Source organism: Aethalodelphis obliquidens, unplaced genomic scaffold (genome assembly GCF_003676395.1).
Source record: "Aethalodelphis obliquidens isolate GAN/ISIS:26980383/991018 unplaced genomic scaffold, ASM367639v1 scaffold75, whole genome shotgun sequence".
NCBI lineage: Eukaryota > Metazoa > Chordata > Mammalia > Artiodactyla > Delphinidae > Aethalodelphis > Aethalodelphis obliquidens.
Window position 1 is genome coordinate 3,291,113 of NW_020838019.1, and position 16,369 is coordinate 3,307,481.

A 16,369-nucleotide genomic window follows, 5' to 3' on the forward strand; every position below is an offset into this window, starting at 1 on the left:
AGCCTGGGGACGTGGGGACAGGCTCCACTGCAAGGGAGCTGCTCCTCTGCTCGACCCGGGGAAACTGCCCCATCCCAAGGTGAGGGCACACAGCAGAACCACAGAAAGGAAGCTGAGGCAGGCTGTTCTGCTTGGGGTATGCTCAAATCCGTCTACCCATCTTCCACCCATCTATGCCTGCTGCATCCACTCATCCATCCGTCTGTTCATCCATCTGTCTACCCATCACTGTCTACCTACCCCCTGTCTACCCACCCATCCGTCTAAACACACACACACACACCCATTCATTCATCTAGCCACCCACCCATCCACCCATCCACCCATCCATTCATCTCTCTTTGCACCCATCCAACTCCTCTCTCATCTATTTACCTACCCTAAGAACCGAGTGGCCAAGCAGGGGAGACTGCTTCCATCAGCTCTGACACTCAGGGGTGAATGAAGAATTCCTCATCTGCCCTAGACACACAAGGCCCCGGGTGATCCTACAGCTGGCTTCCACACTCGGGGAGCTATTACCAACTGCTTTTGTGGGGAGGGGGGCAGAGAAATGGAGAACATGAAAAGTGTCAAAGCTTCTCGAAGACTGGTTCCAAAGAGTGGAGCTTCAGTGTGAAACCAGCCCACCGTGGACAGAGGTGTGTTGCCTGAGTGGGGGAAGGGCTGTGGCTGTGCGTTTTTAGGAAGAGGGAGGGGTGGTATGGGAATCCAAAGTACCCAAGTTTTCTGAAGACTACTTTGGGTCCTGGGATGATGGGGCCTCCCTCGGCCTCTGGAAAAGAGGGCAAGACTCTGGATTTCCTGGCTGAGCACTGAGACCCAACCCTCAACGACGCAGCCAGGACGAACCACCAGAGGGCTCAGCTGTCGCAGCCCCACCTCAGCCCCACCCGAAGCTGCAGTTCTTCTGAAGGGCCTGGCCTCACCTCCGGGCCTATGCCGTTTCCTCCACCTGGAATACCCTCACCATCCTTGAGGACTCTGTTCAAATCGCACCTCTTCTGAGAAGCCTTTTCTTCCCACCCCAGAGTGAGTTTAGGATCTGCCCAGGCCCCTGAGCTTATGCTGAAAGCACCTAGTTGCTCCGCATACGATTTTGTCGTGGCCAACTGATTTGTTTGCTCGCACTGCAGTGTGAGCACCCAGAGGGCCAGGACGCGTTCTGTCCACCTGTGGGGTCCCAGAAAGGACTGCGTGCTTAGGAAGCATTTGTGGAACAAATGAGCAAAGCTGTGAAATAACATGTGCCACGCCCTCTATGAGGGCAGAAGGGACAAAGAGAAGTCATCCCCCGGTGACTAGGGATCCTGGATCCCCACCACCCAACACAGGGCCCAGTGCAGAGCGAGTGCCTAATAAGCACTGAACGTTCATCATGATTCCTACTGCTGCTGAGAGACTGTTGAATAAAGGAATGGAGAAACAACTGGACCAGCTGGTGCTGGGAGCTCCGGGCTCCAGGCAGGGTCCCCGCTGGGGCTCCAGGACCCGTGCTGATAAGACCAGAGGGCCTTGCTCCCAGTGCTTCGGGAGACCTGGGCGTTCAGTATGTCCTCAGAGCAGCCACAGCGCTGGGCCCGGAAGCAGGCATTCGGCACGGAAACACCCGGGAGTAATGGGTGAGTCTGGTGGGGACAGAACAGGGGAGCCTCACAACAGGCAGAGGAGATTTCAGGCTAGAAGAGACAGCAGGGACTGAAGTCTTCTGAAGGGCACAGTCCCAAAGCACCCACCTCGGCTCAACTCCTCGTCTGTGCTCATGGAGAGGAAGGACCCTGGGTTTCTCCACCATCAAAATCATTCATTCCCTCTCACATGTGTCCCTCACCCACTCTGCCTGGCAAGTATAAGAGTCCTCGATGCTTAAATGGATGACTGAATGAGTGAAGTAAGTAAAGGCAAGAATGGAGCACGTCCCAGGAAGCTCCACGCGGAGGAAGCCCAGAGGAGCCTGCTGGACAAGGGAGACTGTGCCCCCCACCTCCTTGGCTGGAAGTCTCGGCTGTCCAGACCGGTGCGGGGGGCAGTTCACGATCAAAGTGCTATTCCTCCACGGGGCAGATGAATGAAGCAAGTTCACTGTGCTTGAAAGCACAGGAGCCTGCCTGGGCAGGATGACAGGGTACCCCCAAATGTCCCCACTCAGTGGCAGGAAGAGGACCGGGCCCTGCCTCATGGGGCAACAGGCTCCCGGGGAATCCCAGGGGAGTGGTCACAGGAGCTGCTGACCAAAGGGCCTGGGCGTTCACACGCACACACAGAGCGCGTATGCGCAGGCACGGACACGCATGTGAGGATATACACACAGACTTGCAAACATCCTACATACCTCGCCCCAACTCACCACCAACACGCAAGACCCTCACACACACCCACAACCCCTACACACAGCAACCCACTTGCTCCCTGTAACACAGACACGTAAGTGCAACACCCCCAGAGAAGTGGAGACATCCTCATGGACCACAAGTTCAAGGAGCATCCCCAGTAACACACACGCTTTCAGTTCTCTCCCTGGAACCCTGACAGCCATCACACCCATCACTCCCCAATGCACCCACGGATGCACAAGCGACTTATGGCACAAGGGTGTGCACTGACCCTTGTGGACACACGTGTAGACTCATCGGTATACACACGCACATTCACAGTCAGGCGTACACACACCTGCACACACACAGGTTCACCAGCACAGCACTCACTAAGGCACATGTATACCCATATGCCCCCACCCAAAGATGGCCCTTTGGGCCTTGCATGTGAGACCAGGGATGCCCAGGGTCCGGAGGAGCAGGCGCCCAGGCCAGGCTGTGGAACGCAGCACGGGGAGAGCAGGCGAGGACTCTCACTCTGTCTACCTCCTGCTGCCCCCCCATCCTCCCCTCAGCACCTCCTCTGGGTCCGTCTCCCTCTTGCTATCCCCCAAAGACCCCATCCTCCTCTGCAGGTTCAGCCCCCGCTAGGAGACGTAATTACAGAAAAATAGAACTTGGCATTCAAAGCACCTCCTCTGCATAAGCGCCTCCCCCGGGGCCCAGCCCAGGAGAGCCAAAGCTGAACCCTGGCACCTAAGCCAGGGCTGCCTTCCCCAGCGTGGCCCGAGCAACCCCAGAGGGTCCCGGGGCAGGAAGAGAACATGCTTGAGGATGTGGAGAGGGAAAGGGAAGAAGAGGGGAAAGACAGCCACTGCCGCCAAATTCCCGTATCATGATCGCAACTCACATTTACTGAGCACCTACTATGAGCCTTCTATGTGCAGGCACTGTCTCTTCTCAATGACTCTGCAAGCTCCACTTTAGGGATGGAGAAAGTGGAGTGTCAAGAGGCTAAATCATTGGTCAAAGCATAGCGCCGGTGATCAGGAGAGCTGGGACTGGACCCCAGGCAGGCGCCCACCAGAGCCACTGTCTGAGCTGCCGTTCTTGGCTCCACGCCAAGACCACCCCACACAGCCCTGCTCTGGGTGATGGAAAGCTGTCACCTGAACAAGCCCGTGAACCTGGCTGTCTGTTTACCCTGCAGGAAGATGGAGTGTGAAAGCACCCGGTCTACCTCCCCATCCTATGCCGGACGGGGCACCGTGGCAATTTGGTGAGTCGATGAGGGCCGGGGTCTGCCCACAAGGGGCTGGAATTGGGGTGATGTTGTTATTACCCGTAAACAGAGGGGGAGGCGGAAACCTCACCGCTTCGCTCCAGCCGACAGCAGCCTCGGCCCCATGGGAACCCAGTCCTCAGAGAGCTGGTTGCTATGGATACACTCCCGAGGGTCCCAGCCTGCCAGCCCCCAAGCCCCTGTGCAGCCCCCAGAGTCTGCTCTTGTATGCGTGAGCCCTGGGGGAGGGAGGGGTGGGCGAACAGACAGCTGGGCCCCTGCCCCCAGGCGTGCCCAGGCAGGGGGCGACGCCCCAGAGGCTGTGCCTCCGCTGGGGAGGTACCCGGGCTTTGTCTAGCTCCTTTCTGCAAATGGCCCATCTGCCCAGGCCTCTAGATGTGAGTTCCAGCTCCCTTCTCTCTCACAAGACCAGGAACAGGGAGAGGAAGGCCTTCCAGGCTCCCAGAAAACAAGCCCCCTTGGGTTCGTAGTTCTGCACTCCCACGCACAGCTGTGCATCCTCGGGTACGTGGCTCCACCTTTCTGAGTCTGGGCCCCCTCTGTACCAAAGCCAAGGTCATGGCAAAGGTCCAGGGTGTTGCCATGGAAACAATATAAGAGTGGGTGCCCACACAGTAGGGGTTTTACGAAGTAGTACTTGATACAGGATCCCGCCTTCAATAGCCAAAGGCTCTGGGGACGCTAGAAGCAGCCCCATGGCCGGCAGGAGCCCCAGTGTGGGCAGGGATGGGGCTGGAGCGCACCCGGGAGAAGGGTATGCAGGGGCCCGGCCGTGCCACACTGTCCCACCGCATGAGCACCGGGCTGACCGCCCTGGACCCCACCCTTGCAACTAGGATGGGCTCCAGAGGTGCTGGCTGAAGGGCTGGTCAAGAGCTCGGGCTGGGGCACCACACACTCCCTGGGCTCCAATCCCTTCTCTGCTTCTTTAAACTGCGGGGCTCACAGCAAACTACCTAATTGCTCCTTGCCTCCTTTTCCTCATCTGTAAAGTGAGTGTTGTAAGGATTAAATAGATAGGAAGTGCCTGGGTGTGCCTGGTACATCCTTATTCCTCAATAAATGTGAGGTGTGATTATAAACGGGAAAACAACAAGTGATGGTTGCTACATGCCCAGCACGTCTTTACTCATTTAATCCTCAGGGCAAAACACTGAGGTCAGCAGGGAAACAGTCACAGTATTTGACAACTGAGCAGGAACACGCGCCGGCCAACCAGAGCAGAGGCTGGTTAGAAAAGCAGAACGACCGCCCGGTCCCTCCCAGGTGATGCCAGCTTTGGAAGTAGACGCTATTGCAATTGCTGTTACTAGCGGTACTGCTATTACCCTCTGGCTTTACAGGTGAGGACCGAAGCCCAGAGAGGTCAAATCATAAGTGGGTACTGGAAGGGGGAGATTTTAACGCAGGCCATCTGACTCCAGGGCCCAAATCCTCCCCAATCCACCCACACTGGCTGGCAGAAAGCTGAGGCTCAGGGGGACAGAGCTGGGCAGCCGTGACCGCACTGTGCTCAGGACCTCTGAAGGGTGACCGCTGGACCCTTACCTAGAAGGCTTTGCTCAGTCATAAGGCCTTAAGAAAGTGGTCCATTTCTGACTCTCCTTGGCTGCCAGACACACCAGAAATAATGGGCGCTCAGGACAAATTTAATCAACCAATGAATCACCTCTAAAAGGAGCTCTCTGCTACAGACGGGGCTTTGAGGAGAGGCCTCAGGACCCAGCTGGACACACAGCTCTATCCTCATTCAGACGTTTCCCTCTGCAGCTGGGTGATCTTGGTCAGGGCCTCTGGCTCGCTGGCCTCTGTGGGGAGCTGGCCAGGAGACCCCTTAGGGGCCCCCACTGCAGATTCTCCCTTCAGCCTCTCCCGCCATCCTTCTCTCTCACTCTCTCTCCCCTTCAGAATCCCGGAGTTCCGGGCCCCAGTTCTGATCCCACAGTGAAACACCCTCAGCAGACATCCCTGTCTTCCAGCAGGAACCTGTGGCAGGTGGCCCTTCCCCAAATCCTGCCCCCCTGCCAGTGGTACCAGCAGTGGCTCTCCAGGGAAAGATACCCCCGAGATCTGCTTGGCATCTCCTCGGTCTGGAAACAGACAACACAGACTTGATGGGAACCCCCGGGCCCGTTCTGACACCTGAGGGTCATGCAGCCTCCAGGCCCACTGGCCGGTGCCCCTTGGTCACCATTCCCAGGGCCCATGTGGACCCACCAGTAGCTCAGACTTCCCCTGCCTCATCGAAACCCACTGGTTATGGGCCTGCGGCTCCCCCTGACCTCATAGCCCCCAAGGCAGGGACCGTTTCTGACTCTCCTTAGCTGTCAGGCACCCCCAAAATAAAGGGTGCACAGGACAATTTTGATCAATCATCAGTCAGTCATTAACGATAACAGTAACTGGAAACATTCCTAGGGCCTTCCATGTACCAGCAACTGCACTGGCTATAGTGATGCCGTTGATGGTAATAGTATCAGCTGGTGGTAACTGCTAGCGTGACCGGGCCCTAAGTGCCAGGTTCCAGGCCCTTTATGTGTATATTATCTCCATAAATTGTCAAAGGATCCCTAAATCTAAAGCCTAGAGAACAGAGTCACTTGCCCAAGAAGACCCAATAAGTGTGTGCATAAGTCCACCCCGCAATCAATGACCAAGACGACCAACCCTGAGGAAGCGCTCACTGCATCAGCCTTTGATCTACACTATGCCACGGGCCCCTCATAACAATTCTATGAAGTCGAGACAATTATTATTCCCATTTTACAGACGAGCCCTTGACAAATGAGGCCCAGGAAGATCAATGCCATGTCACACAGGAAGGGAAATGGCGACACTGGGGTTTGAACTCAGTCTACTGCAATCAGACGTGCTTAACCGCTGCACAACGGCGCTGCTTCTCTGGGCTACTAGAGAGAACGCCACCGGGCAACACAGAGCTCAGCACGGGGGCTCCTCTGGGCATGAGCGGAGCCCCAAGGAGCAAGGTCCAGGCTCGGGTAGGCTGCACTTACCCGGGGCACTGGCGACGTCTGGGCGCCTTTCCGGGGCCCACTGGTCTCTGGAGTGAGGTCACGGTGGTCCACCTGCATGTGGCTCTCCAGGTCCTCGGCACTCTCGAACTTGACGCTGCACTCGGGGCAGCGGAGGCCGGCGCAGGGCCGGTCGGCAGGCTCGGGCGGGGCCAGGCCACCCACCTGTCCGTTGGAGCTGCGGGCCATGCAGCCGGCGCAGAGGCCATAGGGGAGCCCGTTGACGTCGAGCTTCACCAGGTCCTGCTTGCTGCGAAACTCTTTGAGGCACAGGGCGCACTTGTACAGCTTCTGCAGCCCCTGGCCGTTGGGGGAGGACGCAGCCGAGCTGCCCGCCAGCTTCTGCATGTGGAAGGTGCCATGGATCTTGAGCTCGAGCGTGGAGGTGACCGTCTGCATGCAGACCACACAGCGGAAGCCTGTGAGGGAGTTGCGCAGGTCGGGGTGCATCTGGCAGTGCTCGATGAACTCCTCCTCGCTCTGCAGGGGCATCTTGCAGATGCGGCAGGTGCCCGTGTCCAGGCTCTTGCTGTGGGTCACCTTGTGCTCAGTGAGCGTCAGCAGCGAGGGGAAGCGCTCGCCACAGATGGGGCACATGTAGTGCTTGGCAGGGCCCCGGTGCGTCTGCAGGTGCTCCCGGAGGCCATTCTCCGAGAAGAAAGTCCGTGAGCACACGTTGCACTTGTGGCTGCCCTTGATGAACTCAGCCTTCTTCCGGGAGCCGTCGTCCTCGCCCGGCCGGATGTTGTGGTCCCGCAGCCTGTGGTTCTGCAGCAGCACCTCCATGGTGTAGGCCGCCCCGCAGATATCGCAGCCGTACATGGGTTCTGACGCGTCCACGTCATCCTCGCTCGCCTCGTGGCTGTTGGGCGCCTCGGGGTTCTTCAGCAGCATGCCCTGCAGGTCGGCCGGCTCGGCCTTCTTGGCGGTAGCCGGGGGCACCCCGTTGGCCGTGCCGTTCTCGGTGGCCGCGTCAAACACGCAGTGCTTCTCCCGCAGGTGCTTCTCCAGCAGGATGATGGCGTGGAAGGCCTTGCTGCAGAACTTGCAGTTGTACTTCTTGCTGTGCGTAGTGATGTGGCACTGCAGCTCCACCTCGGTGCTGAAGGTCTCCCCGCAGAAGATGCACTTGTGTGCCTTGGCCGGGTTGCCCAGGTGGCTGTGTTTGACGTGCACCTGCAGGTCGGCCTCCTTGCGGAAGTCCCAGTTGCAGGCCGTGCAGCGGTACATCTTCTTCTCGTTGCTGTGCTTCACCGCCAGGTGCACCTGGATGGACACCTTGGAGTCAAAGACCTCCTGACACAGGGTGCAGTGGTAGAGCACGAAGGTGTGCATGTCCAGCAGGTGCTTCTGCAGGTCGTCCACCGAGGAGAACTGCTTGTCGCAGCTCTCACACACGTAGTGGGTCGACGTGGTCATGTAGTGCACCGTCAGGTGCTGCAGGAGGGACTCCTGGGAGTCGAAGTCCTCTTTGCACTGGGGGCACGCCTGCTTACGCAGCAGCAGCTCCAGGTGCAGCTTCAGGTGGGTCTGGAAGCTCTCGAAGTTGGAGAACTTGAGGTCGCACTGATTACAGGGATACTCGCCGTTGGAGATGGAGTTGGCGCTCACCGAGAGCCGCTGCCGCTTCGGGGACGACACCTCCACGTCAGATGAGACCGGGCTCTGCTCCGCCTTGGACTTCTTGCTGTGGGCCAGCGGGATGTTCTTGTGGTTCTCCTTGATGTGCTTGGTGAGCTTCAGGATGGAGCCGAAGATGGGCGAGTTGGTGCAGTAGGGGCAGGAATAGACCTCCATGAAGGACTGCGCAGGCTGCACGACCGGGGACTCCAGCTTGGCGCTGCCGACGCTGCAGTGGGCCTGCTGGATGTGCTCGGTGAGGGAGGACTCGGTCAGGAATCCCATGGAGCACTGGTTGCAGAAGAAGGCGTTACTGCCGTCGGGCGGGTTGGAGTTGGGGCCGCAGTGGGAGACGCGGATGTGCTCCTGCAGGCTGTTGATGTCGGCGAACATCTCGGGGCAGTAGTTGCAGTGGAAGGCGGAGATGTTACTGAACTGCATCACGGGGTAGGCGTGGTTCTTGTGCAGCTTGCGGACGTGCTCGTTGAGGTTGTAGAGGGTGGGCATGGAGTCTAGGCAGATCTGACACGTGTGGCTCTGCTGTGGCTTGTCCGCGTGGATGGTCTTCAGGTGGATCTCCAGCACGGCCAGGCTGTTAAAGTCCCGCTTGGAGCAATAGGGGCAGCTGTAGACCACCTTGGACCAGCCCTGCCCGTCATCCCGCATCTTCTTCTGGCCCCGCAGCGGCTTCAAGGTGGAGTCCGGCGTGGAGCCTCGCTCCACGGAGGCGCTGGAGTCTGGAGTGGCGCTGCTCATGGAGGCCACGCTGCCCAGCACGGGGTCAGGGCTGACGCTGTGGTTGCTGGAGTCGGGCTGCCGGTGGCTGTCCAGGTGGCAGTAGACGCCCTCCACCGAGGAGAACTGCTCGGGGCACATAGGGCACTTGTGTTTCTGGTTGGCGTGGGCTTGGTGGATGTGGGCGAGCAGCGCGTTCTCGTCGACGAAGACCTCGGGGCAGTGGATGCACTGCAGGTCGGCCTTCTCGGAGAGCTGGGGGTGGCGGGTGAGCACGTGCTTCTCCAGCTCCTCGGTCTGGCTGAAGGTGTCCTCGCAGTAGTCGCACATGAAGTCGTCCTTCTTGGCCTCCTTCTCCGACTTGGCCAGGTGCTCCTTGTTCTTCTTGTGGGCCTGCATGTGGCTCTGCAGCGAGCTGGTGGAGGAGAAGCCGCGCTTGCAGACGGTGCACTTGAAGGGCTTGCTGGAGCTGTGGGTCTTCAGGTGGATCTTCAGGTGGTCGCTGCGGGAGAAGGCCGCCTCGCACTCGTGGCAGTGGTACTTCTTGTCGCCCGTGTGCAGCTTGATGTGCCGGTCGCGGCTCCTCTTGTGCTTGAAGAGGCGGCTGCAGTAGGTGCACTTGAACGGCAGCTTGTCGCTGTGGATCTGCTCGTGCCTCTTCAGGTAGCTCAGGCGGATGAAGGACTTGTCGCAGAACTGGCAAGGGTATGGCAGGCCCGTGCCCCCTTCCTCCTCACCCAGGCCCAGGTCACACCCATCTCCGATCATCTGCGTGGGGGACGCAACATCCTTGCTGGAGGGAGACGAGGCCACCCAGGAGAGTTGTGGGTCGTCGTCACCATCTGCAGAGGGAAGGCAGAAGAGAGATTAGAGGCAATTCCCAGGGCCGCGAGAGACAAGGACAGAGCCAGCTTCTTGAAAGCTCGCGGGCTGAGGCTGTGCAGCTGGCCCACTGCTGCAGGGGGAGTGGGGGGAGGGAGTCTGGGGGGCCGGAAACAAGTGGACATGCGGGCCTTCCAGTCTGCAGAGGGGGTGGAAGAAGGGTGGCAGGATAAGCAGGGGACGTGCCTCTCCCCTGGGCAACGCCTTCCTGGACCTCGCTGGATGCAGCCCCCAGCCCCCCAACAGGAGGTGAGGTCTCAGTCACCTCCCTGATGAGGGGTGGGCGGGTGCAGCCTGGGAAAAAAGTCACCTGAAATGTCCTCAGAGACCATCAGTCCCATAGGCCCAAAGGAGGTAAGTCCCATCACTCGATCAAGACACGGGGGTTGACTCCCCCTCCAACCCCTAGTCTGTGGGGGAAATCCCACTGGTGCAATGGGACGTAAGCAAAACTCTGCAAGAAAATAAAATGCACTTCAATGAATTCGGCCACACCACATTCCGCGGGGAAGGGGGGACTGATAAAGCTGGAACTGCTGCTTCAGGTGCGCACAGACATATGAGGCGGAAGTTACAGGCACACGGTATCAGCCCCGAGAGCACACACGGGCGTAAACGAGGGGCACTTGAGAAGGGGCTGCAGGGTTCCCAGCCCAAACCATCCCAAGGGCGGTCGTTTTCTTTGTTCCCCCTCCACCCCTGGATTTGCCCCAAGTTCGGTCAGGACCCTGGGTGATGGCCTGACGGTGTGGTGATCAGAGATGGGGCCAGGACCCAGATAGCCACAGATCTCAGAGCCTAGTGGGCCCTTAAATCCCCTGTGGCATGTGCGGACGGGGCCTGCACGGACACCCTATGTGGCCCGCCCTCCCCAGGGACAGGGGCCACCCCCGCACTAGGGGTTGGCCATTTCTGGAAAAAACAAAGGCAAACCGGACACAGCAAATTAAACCAGTGAAGTTTCCCAAGACACGGCGGGGGTTGAACCGAGCCAGCCTGAGCAGGGAGTGAATTCCATGGCTCAAGTTTCGTGTTGGGTGGATTTAAGACTTAATAATGAATGAAACGGACCGCAGGCTGCTACGGGCAGGGGAGAGACAAACAAAAGCTCAGACTCGACTGCACTGACCTTGCTCTTCTAACCCCCAAGGAAAAAGACCACGGCCCCCGCCTCCCCGGCCCCCAGCCAAGCCAGCTTAGTCTTCGGAAAAGCCTCACCGGTGGAACCCAGAAATTCTTGGCCAGAGGCAGCCCAGACCCTCTAGAAGGGCAAGGCAGGGGGACCACATTCCGAGGTTGGGCAGGCACCGGCACACACACCTGCACGCATAAACACACTCACACACACACAGGTCACACGCCACTCCCACAACTCACATGTGAACTCCAACACACCCTCACACACATGCAGTCATACACACACTCTTACCCACACACAATCACACACAGTCACATACTCTCACACACACACAAACATATCCATTCCCCTGCAATCACTCCCACATGCACACACAAGCTTGAACATACATGCACACTCACCTGCAGACACAGACACACACACCATCACGGAGGCACGGCTCAGCCCGGGGGTCCCATACCCCCAGGCTCTCCCAGCTGCCAAACCCAAGACTTGGAGAGACAAGCAAGGCCGGCTAAATGGTCTTTCGGGGTCACTCAGAGCCTGCTCCTAGGGTCCATGCACCACCCTGGTGCCCGCCCGGGGCCTCTGGCCCCGACCGTGTGAAGATCTGCCTGACCCCAGCTGGCACCGCTGGCAGAGCTCTGCCTGGAAGGATGCTGCTCTCCAAAGCTCCCAGTCCAGAGTCCTGCATCTCCCAGCAGCCTCCCTGCCTCTGAAGCCCAGTCACCCAACCCAGAGCAGGATGCCTCCCAAAGTGAGGGCGCCCGCTCCCCTGGGAGCCTCACATTACAGGGCCTTCGGATGGGAAGGACGCGGGGCTGCCAGCTCCTCAGATGAGATGCGGCGGGAGGCACCCCGGTCCCTGCCGGGTAATTCCCAGGTCTTGCCAGCTGGGCTACGCGGGGCGCAGACAAAGGGACCCAAGGGAGGAGATGGCTGGAGCTGGGGCAGCTGAGGGATGTGCTCGGCCCCCACCCCCTGGCCAGGCTCCACCAGCTTTTTATTATTTTGATGTCTTAGCTCAGACTCACGCAAGCTGCCACAGAGCCCTTCCTGTGTACCTCTGCTAAGGGCTGTTCTAACCACGAGGGAGGCGGGAACCAGGGCCCCTCCCACTGTACAGACGAGGAAACTGAGGCACAACCACAGTGACGTCCCCCAGGGAAGGACAGCACCAGGCCTGTCCACAGTCAGGCCCCTTGACACAGGTCAGTCGTACCAGACTACACCTGAGTAGGTGAGACCAGGAGAGGGACCCCCGTGTCAAGCTCCCATGCCGTCAGGGGCCGGCTCTCCTTTGAGCCCTGAAAGGACCACCAGAATGGCCCATCGTCTGCATTGCAGGGAGGGGCCCCCGAGGCCCGGGAGGTACAGAGGCTGGCTGGAGCTCGCAGGGCCGACAAATGGAAGACAGGCCAGTTCATGGGTGAGGGGGGCAAGGAAGATGCCTTGCCAGAAAGACCAAGCCCGGACACGTCTTTCATTCACGTTGTCTGAGGATGAGAGCAGACACGTGCACTTGAACCCTGCTCCTCCATTCATCTGTCCACCCCACAAGCGTTCCTCTAAACTCTCAGAGTCAGCTCACACATCTGCAAACAGGGACGTGTTGTGAGGGGTGGATGAGAACACGTAATGTGAAGAAGCACTCTTATTCCATTTACATGAATTGTCCAGACCAGGCACATCTGTAGAGACAGAAAGCAGATTAGTGATTGCCTGAGGCCAGAGGAGGGAGCAGGGATTGACTGCAAATGGGCAAGAGGCATCCTTCTGAGATCATGGAAACGCCTGAAAGCTGGATTTCGGGGAGGACTGCCCAGCTCTGTGAATTTACTTAAAAGTCACTGAATTGCTCACTTAAAACAAATGAATGTTATGGTATGCAAATTATACTTCAATAAAACTGACAGACAAAAGCACTATCTGGCCAATAATAATAATTAGCACAAATGAGTACCACCAGTGCTAATAAAATTAGCAGCTACATCTAGTGAGCACGTCCCAAGTGCCTGCACTGTGCTAAGTGCTTCTATTACCACAATTAATCTCTTTTCATCCTCCCATTGGTAACATCCCATTTTTGAGATGAGGAAGCTGAGGCTCGGCGAGGTGAGCTTGCCCTGAGTCACACAGCTTGCCCTGAGTCACACAGCCGGAGGCCCCAGTGGTGTCTGACCAGGATTGCGGGGTCTACTCTCACCCTGCTCCACCTGCAACCCCACCCAGTCTCTGAGAAGAAGAAGCCACCGGCCCAGCACCACAGTCCCCGAGGTTCATTGCGGGGCTGCCTGGCTGGCTTGATTTTTCTGCAAACAAGTCTCAAAACCAAAGCAAAGCACATTATTCTGGGAACAACAAACTGAGCAACTGCTGAGATTATAATCATCTGAATTGAAACGAAAATAAGGCTCCTTAAACTGAAAAGATCCAATCAGGGGAAATGGGCATGTTGACAAATAAAGACCCAACTCAGATTGCCCTGTTTAAAGCCTTTTACCTTAACAACGTTTAACCTTGACTGCTGCCGCCCCATCCCCTCCAAATGCATTTTGTTTGGGGGGCACTTAGCTTACTCTTCTAGGAGCAGACTGGAGAGATGACTGGGGCCAGCACACTCAGGATGGATGGGCAGGGAGGTCGGCAGATGAAGGGGGGGTCCTTTTCTTACAGCGGCAACACTCCCCTCGTGCTGACTGTTAGACATCACACAGTGCAGCCGGTGCAGCACACACCCTCAAGCAGATGTGCAGAAAGGGAAGGGGTGCAGAAACAGGATGAAGGCAACCCCAAGGTCCCCTTCAACTTGAATGTTTCGGAACTCAGGGAGAAGGTAGTTTCAAGGAAAGTCCAGCTCGACCAACCACCTTTTCATGTCCAAGTGAATGCTTTGATAGAGTCTACTACGTGCCAGGCACTCTTTTAAAAGCTTTACATGTGTTAACTCATTCAGTCCTCTCAAGAGCCCAATGAGATAGGCACTATTATTATTATTTAATATTTCCCTGATCAGGTGAGAAAACTGAGGCACAGAGAGGCTGAGTAACTCGTCTAAAGCCACACAGCTTGCAGGCAGGAGAGCCAGGATTCAAACCCAGTTAGTTGGTTCTGAGTCGGTGCTTTCACCCACCATGCTACCCTGCCTCTCTCCTTTGGGAGGGGGCACTGTCACATGAGAATATCAAGAGGGAAACCCAGTGACTAATGCCAGATCCTTGGCCTCCCCCTCCCGCTAGAATGAGTACAAAGAAATATAACAAAATAAATAGAAAAATCACTTTCAAAAAGGAAATTAAAGTCATTTAAAAAGGATTAATCCTGGGGCTTCCCTGGTGGCGCAGTGGTTGAGAGTCCGCCTGCCGATGCAGGGGACACGGGTTCGTGCCCGGGTCTGGGAAGATCCCACATGCCGCGGAGCGGCTGGGCCCGTGAGCCATGGCCGCTGAGCCTGCGCGTCCGGGGCCTGTGCTCCGCAACAGGAGAGGTCACAACAGTGAGAGGCCCGCGTACCGCAAAAAAAAAAAAAAAAAAAAAACAAAGGACTAATCCTGAAAAAAGGCCTGATAGGAAATGGGTTACATGGGGCTTGTGCAGTCTGCTGCAGGAAGAGAATGAAATAAGCATAAAAGAGGGGAGGAATTTCGATAAAAACTCAATTATATAGAAAAAAGAACATTAACTGGGCTTCGGGATACATCAGTGGCAGAAAGAGTCAGGTGGACCCCAAGCTCACATGGCCACACTTGGTGAATTCCACAGGCTGAGGCCACAGCCATGACAACGTGGCCTCAGACACACCTTGTCTGGGCAAAGCAGAGTGGCCACCACCCAGGACGGCTAGGACCCTCAGCTCCACGCTCCTCCAGTCACAGAGAATCCAGGTTGGGGCTGCCGAGGAAGTACCTGGATGCAGGAGAGAGAGTAGCTAGCCCACAGGCCCAGAGGAGTGAGCAGAAAGGGGGACCTTCCTGCAGCGAGGGGCACAGGCTGAGGAGGGAGGGAGCCCTCTGTCACTGAAGTTGTGCTAGAGGAATAAACGGCTCTGAAAAGAACAGTGAGGGGGAAGGTGTGAACAGCCAATGCCCAGGCAGCTCCAGGTTTCTAGGACATCCCTGGGATGGGCAGGTCCATTCAAGTGAATAAAAATGACCACCAGCCTCCAGAGGGGACAAAAGCTGAGCGGTCCCAGGAGTGAAGTTTCCAAGTCCACAAGTGCCCCCAGTGTGGGGTACTGTGCACTCGAGTGCACCCCACCTGGGCGCTGCCCCATGGATAGTCCAGACCGTGCACAGCAGGCAGACTTGGGACAAGCGAGGGGCCTGGGGGAGACACACTGGGGCAGAGGAAAGAGCACTGGACAGAGAGTCTAGCAGGAGACCTGGCCCTCGGCTGCCTCCACGTAATATGGGAAGTTGGAATTTGAGCCTCGAGAGTCCCCTCTGGATGAATGTAAAAGTCATTTTGGACAATATTCCAATCATCCAGATTGTTTCCATAATAGCCACAAAAAGGCTCGACGATTCCTCACGAAGCCCCAGAAGGTCTCCTTGCTATTCACCCAATTCCATGGGAAAATGAAAATTGCTATGGAGGCAAGTTCCCTCCCCACAAGACAAAGCTCTACGGGGCTCCAGGTAGAGCCTCCCCTCTGTCCCCGTTGGAAATTCCAGGAATGGGAATAACTGCGGCCCGACCCCAGACTCAGGAACCATCTACGCCAATCCCGCTTGATATAGAGGAAGAAGCTGAGGCCCAGAGAGAGAAGAAAACTTCCAGGGATGGTAAATTGTTAGTGGTCACCTCGAATACTGTGTTCAGGAGGATTCTGAGGCCCTATCTGGGCTCAGAAGAAATGAGTGCTGAAATCAATTGGTAATGTCTGCCACGAGCAGAGGAGTGCACAAGTGGAATGTTCAAAGAGCGGGAAGCAAATTGGAGGAGGAGGTCTCCTGATTCCCAGTGCTAGAGAAGAAGCTTTTAACCATCAGGTTTTCTCTTTCAAGAAGGGAACTGTGCATCCCCTCTGAAAAGGAGGCTTTAGGGCAGGATCACCAAAATCCTGTTGTTCAAGCAGAGACAACAGCATTTGACAGGTACTGTGGAGCTGTGTTGTAGTCTAGAGAGGGGTCTCCAGCCAGGGATAAGGGTCAGCAGGTCCAACTCTGCTGATGGTGAGGTCCACCCAAAGTGGGCACAAAGCAGCCCGGGCATCCTGGGAGGGCAGATCAATGCTCCCCAGAGCCCGAGGTGACAAAAGCTGCAAGACATGAATGTGCTTCAGGACACACCACTGACTGCACTTCCCACAGAGGCAGCCAGAACCAGACAGGTGGCTTCCAGA

At 57.1% G+C, this 16,369-nt stretch overlaps 1 protein-coding gene across 1 annotated transcript in view; it reads right to left on the bottom strand.

Annotated features, from left to right (window-relative positions):
* ZNF423 (zinc finger protein 423) overlaps nucleotides 1-16,369 on the bottom strand; it is a 269,850-nt gene that overhangs the window by 128,139 nt on the left and 125,342 nt on the right. The window contains exon 3 of the mRNA XM_027092155.1: nucleotides 6,633-9,847. Coding sequence (XP_026947956.1) covers nucleotides 6,633-9,847 — 3,215 coding nt within the window. The remainder of the gene's footprint in view (nucleotides 1-6,632; nucleotides 9,848-16,369) is intronic.